The 12,156-nt window shown below is 40.6% G+C and overlaps 1 protein-coding gene across 1 annotated transcript in view; it reads left to right on the top strand.

Moving 5' to 3' along the window:
- THSD7B (thrombospondin type 1 domain containing 7B) overlaps positions 1 to 12,156 on the top strand; it is a 538,929-nt gene that overhangs the window by 383,541 nt on the left and 143,232 nt on the right. Inside the window, exons 12-14 of the mRNA XM_054207661.1 lie at positions 3,681 to 3,872; positions 7,319 to 7,553; positions 9,603 to 9,718. Coding sequence (XP_054063636.1) covers positions 3,681 to 3,872; positions 7,319 to 7,553; positions 9,603 to 9,718 — 543 coding nt within the window. The remainder of the gene's footprint in view (positions 1 to 3,680; positions 3,873 to 7,318; positions 7,554 to 9,602; positions 9,719 to 12,156) is intronic.

The following is a 12,156-nucleotide window of genomic DNA, read 5'->3' as shown; positions in this document are numbered from 1 at the left end:
GGGTCCCTGAATTGCCATCTGGGTTTAATTCCTGGTTACCACAAGATGAACTTCAGAGCAACGTCATCAGTTCTCATCTAAAAAATTCTAACAGGGAGCAAAGTTGTAGCTGTCAGGGTCAGTGCTGTCCTTTTCCCTGTTTTTCCTGAAGGAAAGATGGCTCTCATCAAGACTGGCACCCTTCTGCTGTGATCCCCAACCCCACTGCTCTCCAGGGCTGATTTCAGATGCTTTGTCTTGAGATCTAAATACATACTTGGAGAGGAATTCATATTGCATTCAGATGCATAATTTAGGTGCTTAAAGGCATTAGTCTTATTGAGAGAGGGAGAAAGCCTTCTCTAGAAAGATTATTCAGAATATCCGAGATAAGAATTACACCTTCAAGGTACTGGGTGGACAATTTGGAAGCTCAGGAGAATTTAATATTCCCTGTAAATCTGTGACAATGCATAAAGCACACTTCAGATGTATCCGGTACTAGTATTTTTCATGGAAAATGAAAGATTATTGCCTCCCTTTGTAGTATATGGTAGTTTTCTGAGAATTCTCTGCCAGGCAGCTGGTACAGAAGAACGTTTCCCCTCCGCAGTAATACAAGCCAGTAATTAAACCTGAACACAGCGAATAGAGCTATAAAGTAAATCAAAGTGAGTGTTGAATTGTACCTTCGTGCACCGGGTGGTAAACTCTATAAAAAGCCTCAAAGCTTCCTTTCTTTGCTGAGGAACCATGAATTGCAGCCTCTGTTCGCAGTGTTACTGTTGCTGTCACCTGCTGTAAATCCAGCGTGAAAAGAAATCACGGAGGGAAGAAGTGGAAAGTGCGTTTTGCTCCTTTCCTTCCCTCCCCCACAGGGTGGTCACTTGAAAATCTGTGGCATCTGTACTCATGGGTGGAGGAAGCCACCCCAAAGGAGACCCAAGTATTTTGAACCATCTTCCAAGTGGAGTCGCTTGGACTTTGTAAAGTCAGATTAAATCAGTGGAAGGGCTCCCATGCCTTTCAGCAAGTGGAGTTCTCTCCAGTGCTTACATCTCTGCAGCTACCTAATTGGTGGAAAAGTTGGACTAAATGCAGAATTTGGTGAACTTCGTGGCACTCCCTTGCCATAAAGTCCATATGTAATGAAGATAACCTCTTGCACGGATGGAGGGGAGGGGGACACCCTTGCAGGGCCAGTGTCCCATCTCATCCCTTCTCGTTCAGAAGCCTGTTGCTGGCTGTTCCCCCGCTTCCCTGTAAGTGTCAGTGGTGGGAGAGGAGGACAGATGTTTTACTCTACTTCCCCAAAGCATATAATCTCTTGATGCTACTGTACCATTGCTCCTCAAATCAAGTCTCCGCAGGATGCCCTCGTGTTCTCTGCTGCTGTACAGACGAGCTGTCAAAATGTTAGCAGGGATTTTGATGCTAAAATGACTCGAGGAGACAGCTGGAAAAAGGCTTACAGGTTTATTTACGGTTTTTACATTGTTTTTTCTAAAGATGGTTCTCAGCATTATGTGAGCATCCAAAGCAGCAGTGGTGATAATAGGCTAGTCAAAGTGAATGATGGATTAAGATTGGTTTGCAGGGGTGCCAAATTCAGTACCAAAGGATGGGGGCTGTCTGTAGGGAGGGCGTTCGTCTCCTTTTTCTTATTGAGTAAACTTCAAATAGTGGTACAAAGACTGGGCATATTGGAGCCTTTCCTCATGAGCATAGCCGAGCGCAAGGGAAAGGGAGTATACAAATAAAGTATTTTTAAACATATCTTGCAGTCTGATTGCCTGCTAGATTCTCCGTTACTTCTCATAATATGCTTGAAAAGTTTTATTTGTGCCTCGAGGGCGATGAGCCTGTCTTCATTTAGGGATGCAACTGCGGATAACACCGCCGTGCCGTTGACAGCTTTATGCACTCTCGCTAGCAGCCTGCCTCTCTTATTTACTCACTTGAACACGCGTTGCCTTGCAGAAGCAGTACAGTTCTCTACCCTCCTAGTTATAATTGCATGCTGGGCCGCCTTGTTACGGAGCACGTTGCTGGAGCGTGAGGTGAAAGAGCCAGTTGTTACTATTATTAATTTTAATTTTTTTTTGTTTTCCCTACATGTAATTGAGCCTGGATAGTCATTGTGTTTTTTCCTAGGTTCATAATCAAAGAAACCTGGAAGGAGAGCTTTGTAGCTATTAGAAGGGCAAAAGGGGAGGTAACGTTCAGTGTGAGCTTGTTGTTTGTAAACAGGTAGATTTGAGCTTCCAGAAATGTTGGATTTGTAGCTAGAGATTCATGAGGGTCTAGGAAGACTAAACAAGAGAATAGTGTAACAGTCAGTCACGTCTGTTCATCACTTGAATTAGATTTCTAAGACATTATGTGTAATTCAGTACTAAGAGAGTTATGTTTTATACATTTTTAAGAATTATAATGTCCTCATAAATTCTATGCAATTAATAAAATTACTGGACATTTCATTTGTTATTTTAAAAATAAATTAATATGTTATTTTGCTTTTTAAAAGCAATAGTTCCATGTGTTGCACTCCACATGACATCCCTTGTGTGCTTTGTTTTGCTGCTTCTGCCAGCTGTTGTTTTGGTTGGTAGGTTTTTCTCCACCACCCCCATTGTCCTGCTGCCTTGTTGAAAGCGGTTTTGGAAAGATGCTTCGCATCAGGAGGTACGCTTTGGTCCGGGTCCCTTGGTATTTCTTGCTTGGATGGGGGTGGTCCAACAGATCCATTAGTTTGGATCTCCTAGTTTTTGGGTGAGAAGCAGAGTCAGAGCTGAGATTGTAGGAGAATGACCAAAACACCTACCGGATGCTTCTCTGGCCTACAGGCAGAAGGATATTGTCTTCCTTGGGGGACCTGCATAATTTGTATTGTGGAAAACAAGTTCTGTAGGTGGAGACTGATGAAAAATATGGGGCAATTATCATCAATTCTGTTGATAATTGATATTACAGCTTTTTATTGATTGAATTTTCTCATTCCTGGTGCTTGACTGCTTTATAAAGTGGACTGCAGCCAGGATCATAGAATCATAGAATCGTTTTGGTTGGAAGAGACCTTTAAGATCATCAAGTCCACCTGTTAACCTAATATTGCCAAGTCACCCCTAAACCATGTCCCTCTGGTGATTCCACCACTTCCCTGGGCAGCCTGTTCCAATGCTTGATAACCCTTTTGTGAAGAAATTTTTCCTAATATCCAATCTAAACCTCCCCTGGTGCAACTTGAGGTCGTATCGCTTGTTACTTGGGAGAAGAGACTGACCCCACCTCACTACAACCTCCATTCAGGCAGTTGTAGAGAGCGAGAAGGTCTCCCCCCAGGCTCCTTTTCTCCAGGCTGAACAACCCCAGCTCCCTCAGCAGCTCCTCAGAAGACTCGTGCTCTAAACCTCTCCCCAGCTTCGTTGCTCTTTTCTGAACACGCTCCAGAACCTCAATGTCATCGCAAACAAAACCTGAAACACTTTTTTTTTCTTTTTTGCTTTTCTGAAGAAATACTTAAGTTAGTTGTTCAAGTATTACACTTTCAAGCCTAAAGCCTAACCATGTGCTCTTTTGTAGTATATTTCTCCATGGGCAGGGAGGCATTTATTGACATAAAGTTAGTCTGTTTGATGCAGACCGTGGATTTTGAACCAAGCTGAGCTTCTTCCACGTCTGTCTTCTTTTGTTTGCTCCAGGTGAAGAAGTACCACATCACCTCTGCTCAGACCTTCCCCGTCCTGAAGTTGTGGCTTGTGAAGTTCCTTGTGCAACAGACTGTGTCATCAGCGAGTGGTCCCCGTGGTCCTCGTGTTCCCACTCATGCTCCAGTAAAAATGCTGAGGGCAGTCAAAGCAGGACCAGGTCCATCTTGGCCCTTCCAGCTGAGGGTGAGTGGTAAACATTTTGGGTTGATCTCTGCTTGTTCGTTTCGTGAGTTGACTTGCGTTCCTCAGCCAAGCCATGTTTAGATCAGAGCTAATCCCAACACTGTAGCAATGAGGAATAATACTCCGTGTCTGTACTTTATGCCTAGTGAGTAACAGATCTTTATGGGCTTGAGTTAATGCATGCATCACTTAGAGAAATTCTGTCACAGTTCAAAATTATTTACCTCAGCCTATGAATTACTGCCTATTGAGGGCCGGTCTGGGTGAGAATTTACTTCAGGAGAGCTCCATCCTGTACTGATGAAATTGCTGCATGACACAAATTCATCGTGTGAGTGTCTTTATATAGGAACATATCAGTAGCAATTTGGAAAAGAACAATGAGCTGTGAAAAATGAGTTAATAGAAAAGGACCTGTTTATTTTATTAATGCAGACCTAGAATGTATTGACCTTGTTTTTCCACTGGAGTAAGTAAATAGCTCTTGATGACTATATATAATTTTCCCTGGCTCTTCATGGACACATTGTCTGTCTGGATGATTTTACATATCAACATCAGCGATACAATTATTTACGCAAACTATTTCATATCAAGAAGTGTAGTCTTCTAACCACAGTTACACGTATGGTAATTCATTTATGTGTTGGTTTATCACACAGGATTTAAAAAGTATCGCATCTGGTGCATAAAAATTCATAAAACGTGAACAGGTCTAAAGCCTTGTTGACACAACGGGAATATCTACTGTTGTCAGCACTATGTGCAGCTAATGCAGCAGCAAAACACTTTCAGATGCAAATCTAGTCTCGGACAAGCTCTGTTAAGTGCTATTTTGTGAATTCTCACTAAAGCCACCCACTGTTTCTGGGGCAAAGTAAGGACTTGATCTGGCACACCCCTACTCACGTGAATGGTCTGTGTTCACATAAACATCCTGAGAAGCACTTGCAAAGAAAATTGGGACCCTTCAGGATGAAAACTGTTGTATAATTGTCGACTGAAGGATAATAACTACTACTAAAAAAGTCTATAGGCTAAAGAATAATTAAAATGAAAAATAAAGTTGGCTTCGTGTTTTCCATGGAGGGGCTGAAATGCAAATAAAAGACAAACATGGAATTATGAAAGTAAAGTGTTGAAGAAGTAAATTCTTGAAGAAGTGAAGTACGTAAGCTCAGTCATCTCGGCCTGAAACATGCTAAACAAAAAATGACGTGCTTTGAACTGAATACTTTAAGTTCCTCGAGAAGGAATAAGTAACTATTAAAATCTAACGCCCTGACTTCTTCTGTACATCTTTAACAATGAGTACAATGGTTTGCTCTGCAGAGTCACACATCTGCATACAGATAAATGGTGATTGATTGGAATTTGTGCAGAGTGGAAGTGGGTGTAATACCATTATCACTGCAATACTAAGGCAATGTTATATTTTCTCTGGAACTTCCATACTCAGCTCGCAGCTGAGCCACCAACTTCTACAGACCTCTGCTACCTTTGCGAGTGACATTTTGTTTGTCCTTTGTCAACTTGAGGCAGTGTTAGCTGTGGCTCTGCTGCCTGAGGACCTTTGGAAGCCATCTCACAGGCCGACCAGCTCAAACCCTTGGGTCCTCTTCTCCAAGCTTTTCACCCGATCCCAGAACACGATAACCAGGAGGCTACCGATGAAGCTAGAGGGGCTTGGTTTAAATCGGGTTTTAAAAGATATTTCTTTACACAACAAACTTGTGAAACTTGGTGCAAGAGGAGACTGTGGAGGGAGGCAGTCTCAGCAGGATTAGAGGAACTGATGAACATCAGGTCCGTAAAAAGTCTGTAAACGGCTATTAGAATGGCTAGGCAGTGATGTGCTGCCCTGCTTTCCATGTACAAAAGTTGCCAATGAACTGCAGAAGGTGGCCAGGCTTTTGTGCTTTTTATAAACAGCATCTCTTGCTTGCGGTTTTGCAGGCAGACTGCTAGGTTGGATGGACCATGTGCTATTTCTTATTATCTTAAGTTAAAACTGCCTTGTTATTACTCTCCCTTGTTTAGGAGAGCTTCCTTACCTTGGCTATTCTTGAAAAAAAAAATCCAACCCACCTTAATTTTTCCCTGTGAAGCTCAACATTTGGGTTAAATCTTTTCTTTTTCTTTTTATTTCTTCTTAATGGACCAGACATTTTGCTGTTTCCTTGCTACATTTTTTTTTTTCCTTTTACGCGTGCTCAAACACACAAGAGCAATAACTGGTCTGCATTTTTCCTGCCAAGTCAAAATCTTCGGGCATCTTTCAGAGACTGAGCACTATGTGGAACAGTCCATTTTCATGAAAAGATAACGGCAATGTGACGCGATTATCCAAATCAGTGTGCTAAGAAATTTCTGTCCCTTTCTTTTCTCAGTACTATTCATTGTGGCCATTTGGGGTCACACCTTATTTGAGAAGGCTCAGTCCTACAAGGCGATAGGCATCCCTCTGAGGAGCAATATACCTTCATCTCATGTTGATTTCAGTTAGGTCATAAAGGTGCTCTGAACCTTGTGGTATCTGACCCCAACGCTTCAGTTCTTTCAAAACCTGCAGCACTTTGGCTGTGAGCTGCCAGATTCTCCCTCCTGGAAGAGAATGGTTTTGATTTTAGTAATTTTTACTTTTTTCTTCCTAAAACGACGACGCTTACTGTTACAATTTCACCGCATTACTCCTTAGCTTTTGAGCTACGAACATCTGCTGCTTCTATGGGATAAATTCAGGCTGCTGGCTGGAGTGGTAAAGCTTCTGGGGTGGCTGTTCAAACTCCTGCACTTTGTAGACTTATTACAAATTGTTGACAAAGTGCAGTAGCTTAGCAAAATCTTTGGACACCAATTTGAAGGATGCTGCTTCAGAAAAGGAAATTCTTCATACTCAAAACCTGTCTTTCAGGCTTTCCCCCCTTGATTTGCGGGTGTGGGTATCATTTGATACGTTCCTCTATCAGTACGGTTCAGCACCCTCTCCAGCTCAGCTCTTTAAGGCAACGCGTGAATGGAGTCCAAATATTAAAAAGAGATGTTCCTCCTTGGGAAATTAGCAAGGAGGATGAACATAAAAATAATGCTTAATTTGTCTTTAAACCTAATTGCATGTTTGCTGAGTGATACTGGCATTTAAATGGAATCAACTTGGCTGTGTGTAGGAGTATCAATAAGGTAACTCAGAAATATACTTTGCCTGTTTCTGTTTCCATTATGCGTTGGAATACAATTTTATGCAAGGCTAGTTTAATGGGGAAACAATATTTTAGAAGGTTGTTATTGCAGCCATAAAGGTCAACAGCTTTATTTTAGCTTTATTTATTTATTTATTTTAAATGGGGGGGGGGGAAAGATATTAAGCAAACCTAACTTTTTTTTATATTTTTCCATTTTTCCACATGCAACAAGATAAAATATGATGTTCTCTTGACCCTTTTCAGGTGGAAAAGCCTGTCCTCCTGACCGAGCCCTTCAGGAGCACCGTGCCTGTAATGATCACCCGTGCGTGCATTTCTTCTGGGAAGCTTCTCCCTGGAGCTCCTGCTCTGAAGACGCGCTGGTAACCGCGCTCAATGCGACCGTTAATTGGAGCGGAGAGGCCACTTGCGGAGTGGGAATACAGACAAGGAAAGTCTTCTGCATGAGGAGCAGTTCTGGCCAGGTCACACCTAAGAGGTATTTGAAGAAAAGCTGATAGCGATTATTTGCAGTTACAAGACAAGTCATGTGAAGACATTTTCAGCTAGCGTATGGAACAGGCAGCTTTGGAAAGAATTTCATGTCAGGCCTAATTCTCCAGCTACCATTCCGTCACTGCTATGAAAGGGATACTAATATGTAACAGAAAGAAATAACTAGCCCATTTTTAATTTTCGATGTAAATCCAAGCAAAATGCATGCTTTTAGTGGGGTAGATTTTTTTGCTGTAGCTCCTCGGTTATTCTAATTTAGTTTTCTGCAAATATTTTTCCTGAAGGACTGGTGTGAGGAACATATAAAATACATCTGAATATAACGTTCATCAATACATTATTAACAATGCTCTAATAAAATAGAAACAGTAAATAGAGTTTGCATTATATTTACACCACAATAAGGCAGAACCGTATGTGTGATCTATATCGTGCAGTTGATTGATATAGCTTCTATAATGTCATACCAGCACAACAAAATTGTGTTCTGCAGTACAAATACTCGGAATTTTGCTTTGCTTTACTAAATGAGGAAAATAAATAGCACAGGTGTTCTGCCTAATATCAAAAAATCAAGACATTGCTAATTATTTTTTGCACTGTTAATGAGTCTAGAGACTTACAACTGAGTTTCATTTCTTATTGTAGCTCTCAAAGCAATCCTGTTCGTATAAGCAGACTGTGTTGATTTCAGTAAAGTTAATTAAAATTCTTGAGGTTAATGAGACTAATTAAATAAAAGGAAAGAAATCTAATATTCATTTATACCTAGAATCCATTGATATGCTGTAACTTTACCTAATTAAACATATTGTTTATAGAGCAATATAAGGGCTAAAATAGTTGTTTACCCCCTCCGCTTTTGAGGTGTTTTAAGGGGAAATGGAACTGAAGGGGGTAAGTAAATACTTAAATGAAGTACATGAAGGAAAAACAGTTTCACTGGTGGAAAAATCCTGCTGAAAGAAGAGGTTTGTGTACTGGGGACTTCAGAAAGGGGCTTTGGTGTGGTGGCTCCAGTGCCGCGGCGTTCCTCGCGTGATGGAAGTGGCTGGATCAAAAAGGACTGCTGAGTCCTTAAAAGAGCTTCTTAACGAAATTGTTTGCAGCTGCACTGCATATTGTTCTTACGCTGATAATCATCTTAAAAATTAGACCTCTAGAAGTCTTTAGGGAGACAGTTCGAAGTCAAGGAATAAAACCTCCGTGTTTCAGAACTAAATAGTACCCTGTTACTGCCCGGGAAAACTTTACCAAAGTAACATTGGCTTTAGAAGTGCTGGGGTGAAGGTCTGCCGTTAATACGGCTTCAGAAATGAGATAAGCCATGTAAATAGATAACCTTTGTGTGTTGGCATGCTGTCATTTGTTATATTCTGCATTTTTCCTGATTTCATGAAGAAAAACTATACCATATCTAAAGAGGTTGCAAGGCAAAGAAAGCCAAGTAAAACTAAAATTTTTGCAGAAAAATACTTAAATGTCTTCTCTTAGATAACAGAAATCTACCCTCTAGGATAATCATACTTAATGAGAAGAAATGCCTCTTTATATTTATTTTCTTTTAAATTATACCCCTAAGTATGATATTACTATCTCAGTAGCAGAATCATAGCTTTAAGATTTATTTTTTTTCCCATTAGGGTTTAGTGGCGTATTCTTCTTTCAAATGGGGTCATTTTGGATTTCATGCATTACTCAGGATTTTTAAGTGATCTTTCTAAGTAATAAAAACTAAAAGAGAGCAATTCCTTCTCTGCTCCCCCATTGGAAATGCAAGATTTGCCTGATCCCAGAAAATTATCCCCTTTACACCCTTTGAGTTTTTAAATATTAACTGTGTCTGAAACTTTTATTAGAAATATTTTTCATTTGGGAGTTAAAAATGAATTAAAAAAAAAATCGCAAAATGAGGCTTGCTATGAGCAGAAGTGATATCTTTGCTCACAGCCCTGTGAGGGCCTTAGGAGTAAAACACTTCCCTGTAGTTTTAATTTTTTATTGTATTTTATCTTTGCGTTTGGATCGATAGGTGTCCAGAGTCCATCAGACCTGAGACCGTGCGGCCGTGCCTCCTCCTCTGCAAGAAAGACTGCCTTGTCACGCCTTTCAGTGAGTGGACTCGCTGCCCAACAGCATGTCAGCCTGGTAAGCCTTTAAGAAGAGGTTAAAATTCGTGAAAAAAAAAATAGAGAATTGGCCTAGAAATGTGCGGTAGTTGTAGTTCACGTCAGTCTGATAATTTTTAGGGCACTCATATGGACGAGTTTTGGACTTTCTGGTTTGTTGACACTAATGTTGTTGAGGGAGGTGGGATCCTCGTGAGCAGATTTGGTGAGTTAAGTTCTGTTTACCTGGAATAAATTCCTTCTGGGCTTCAAAATCAGAAGTCCAAGCCCCCAACATTGTATGGCTATATGTGGAATTGATACATTGTAAGAAATTTATTGCTCTTGACCAACCTAGATGTGCATACAGGCTTGTGCAAATAACTCCCGTGCTTTGTGGTTTTTCAAGGACCATCCATTTCTTTGATCTAGTTGGTTAGCTTTTGTGCACTAGGTGTTTAGCAAAGTTTCTTTATAATGGTCTAGTGTTGTTTTTTGTGACTAATTTGTGTGTTTCGTTAATTGTTCAGATGAAAGCCTTCTCAGTTACCATAATATTTCATTTTTGTTGGTGGCTTCCATGCCCTTCAAAGATTCTCAGTGGATGCTCTAGCGTAGTCCTTGTTAGATTGTACAGGAAAATGAGCTGCTTTCTAAAACAGTGAATCCTGTTTTAATTAGCAATTTATTTTTAGACTTTAAATGAGCTGCCTATGAAGAAGTAGAATAAATTACCTGGTAAATTACTTTGTTTATTAAATAATAGTCTACAATTAAAATGAGAAGAAATTAATTATTTAACCTCCTTGGCAGTGTTATCATTTTAATATAATTCTAAATTAAAACTTCTTAGTTGGGGGAGTTTGCTTTTTGCTGGATCTGTGATTGATACAGCTGCATTGCAAAGTTTTTTTTTTTTTCATTTGCATTGTGCAATTAAAACCTGAGCACGATAATGAAATTTAAAAACTACCATACATGTGTGAGTTGTTAGGGGTTTTGGTTTTTTTTATAGAAAAGTTGCATTTAATGAAAACAACACACAGATGGTGAATCACTAAGCAGATCAAGCAGGAACAGGTATTGCCTGGCAGATTTAAAATTAAATGTGTACCGTCATAAGATCAGAGCTTAGACAAATATGCAATCACTAAATCAGGTTTACACAGAACTTTACCAGTTAAGCTGTTTGTAGTTTATCTGAGAAAATGCGTCCAACTTTACTATCTAACAACAAAAAAGCTGGCATTTTCCCTACATTTAAATGTCATCAGGCAACAGGTTGTCTTCTGGTGAAGGATTATCTCATACCTCAGAAGCATAGACAGCGGTGAACTTAGGGCAATAACAGATGGACAGACAACATAATTCACAAAAGAAGTGCAATTGAATCCAAACACCTGTTGGTGAGGCAGGAACAGGGAGGTTGTTGCGAGTTATTGATTCTCTGCCATTTCAGATACTTAAAGGTGACAACTGTCTACAGCAGCCTCCTATAATATATCTGCTTTAATGGGTCTTTGAGGATGAATCGAAACAAGAATCAAAGAATCGATATGGAGGTTTCAGGATATGAAATGGTTTGAATGCGCAGCAGCATGTAGATTTTCCTCTGTCACCTCCGTAATGGGTGGTGAAGATGTCCTGGGAGGGTAGGGGCTTTCAGCATGGGTGATGTGCTCTCTGCTCTGTCAGCATAGATTTAAAACAGGGAGATTTAAAAAAAAACCAAAAAAACCAAACCCCAAGCACCTGACAATAAATAACATTTTTCATCTCCCTCCTGAAAATAGGTGGTACCTGTAAGTACCTCCCCTCTTCTGGGCACTGGTTGTCTGGGGAAAAGGTTAGAAATTCCGCTGTTGCTTAATTCTCTAAACAAGTTTACGTGAAATGTTTAGGTAGTAACTGTCCTATTTATTTCCCCATGCCTTAAATCAGGTTTGAAACAAGATGGAGTAACAGCAGATAAAATGCATGATGTGCCACGATCAGAAATTCCAGTGACCTCTGCCTTGTTTCAGACAGTTTCTGTCAGGGATCTGCCACTTCCAGTTCTCATAAACAGAACGCACAACCAGAGCTGGTCACAGTTAAAGACTTAACCCTTCAAAAACTCTTATTTGCACAACAGCACTGAAAACAGCTCTGGTTTTAGTGACAAAAATCATGGAGAGGCTGTCCTTATTATTGTCTGCTCAGAGTCTTGTGTTGACCAGATTCTGCCTTTCTCTCTGGTCATGAGCAAAGTCGGTGACGCTGAATGTTTCCTGTAAAAGCTGGACCAGATATAGCTTTACAGTAGTCAACAAGGATTTTGTCCCTCTCTGGAGAGGGATCTTCCCAAGCCCTGGGGGTCCAGTGCGGAGGAAGGAAAGATGCAAGAGCAAGGGAGGGATGAGAGGAGTGGATTGAGAGGAGGAGTTGTATGGGAGCCTGTATGAGGAGAGGGTGGGACAGGGTGGGGGGAGTGGAAGC

The sequence above is a fragment of the Rissa tridactyla genome, chromosome 7 (assembly GCF_028500815.1).
Source record: "Rissa tridactyla isolate bRisTri1 chromosome 7, bRisTri1.patW.cur.20221130, whole genome shotgun sequence".
Lineage (NCBI taxonomy): Eukaryota > Metazoa > Chordata > Aves > Charadriiformes > Laridae > Rissa > Rissa tridactyla.
Note: the sequence above shows the minus strand (reverse complement) of the source record. Positions and strands in the feature narration are given on the sequence as shown.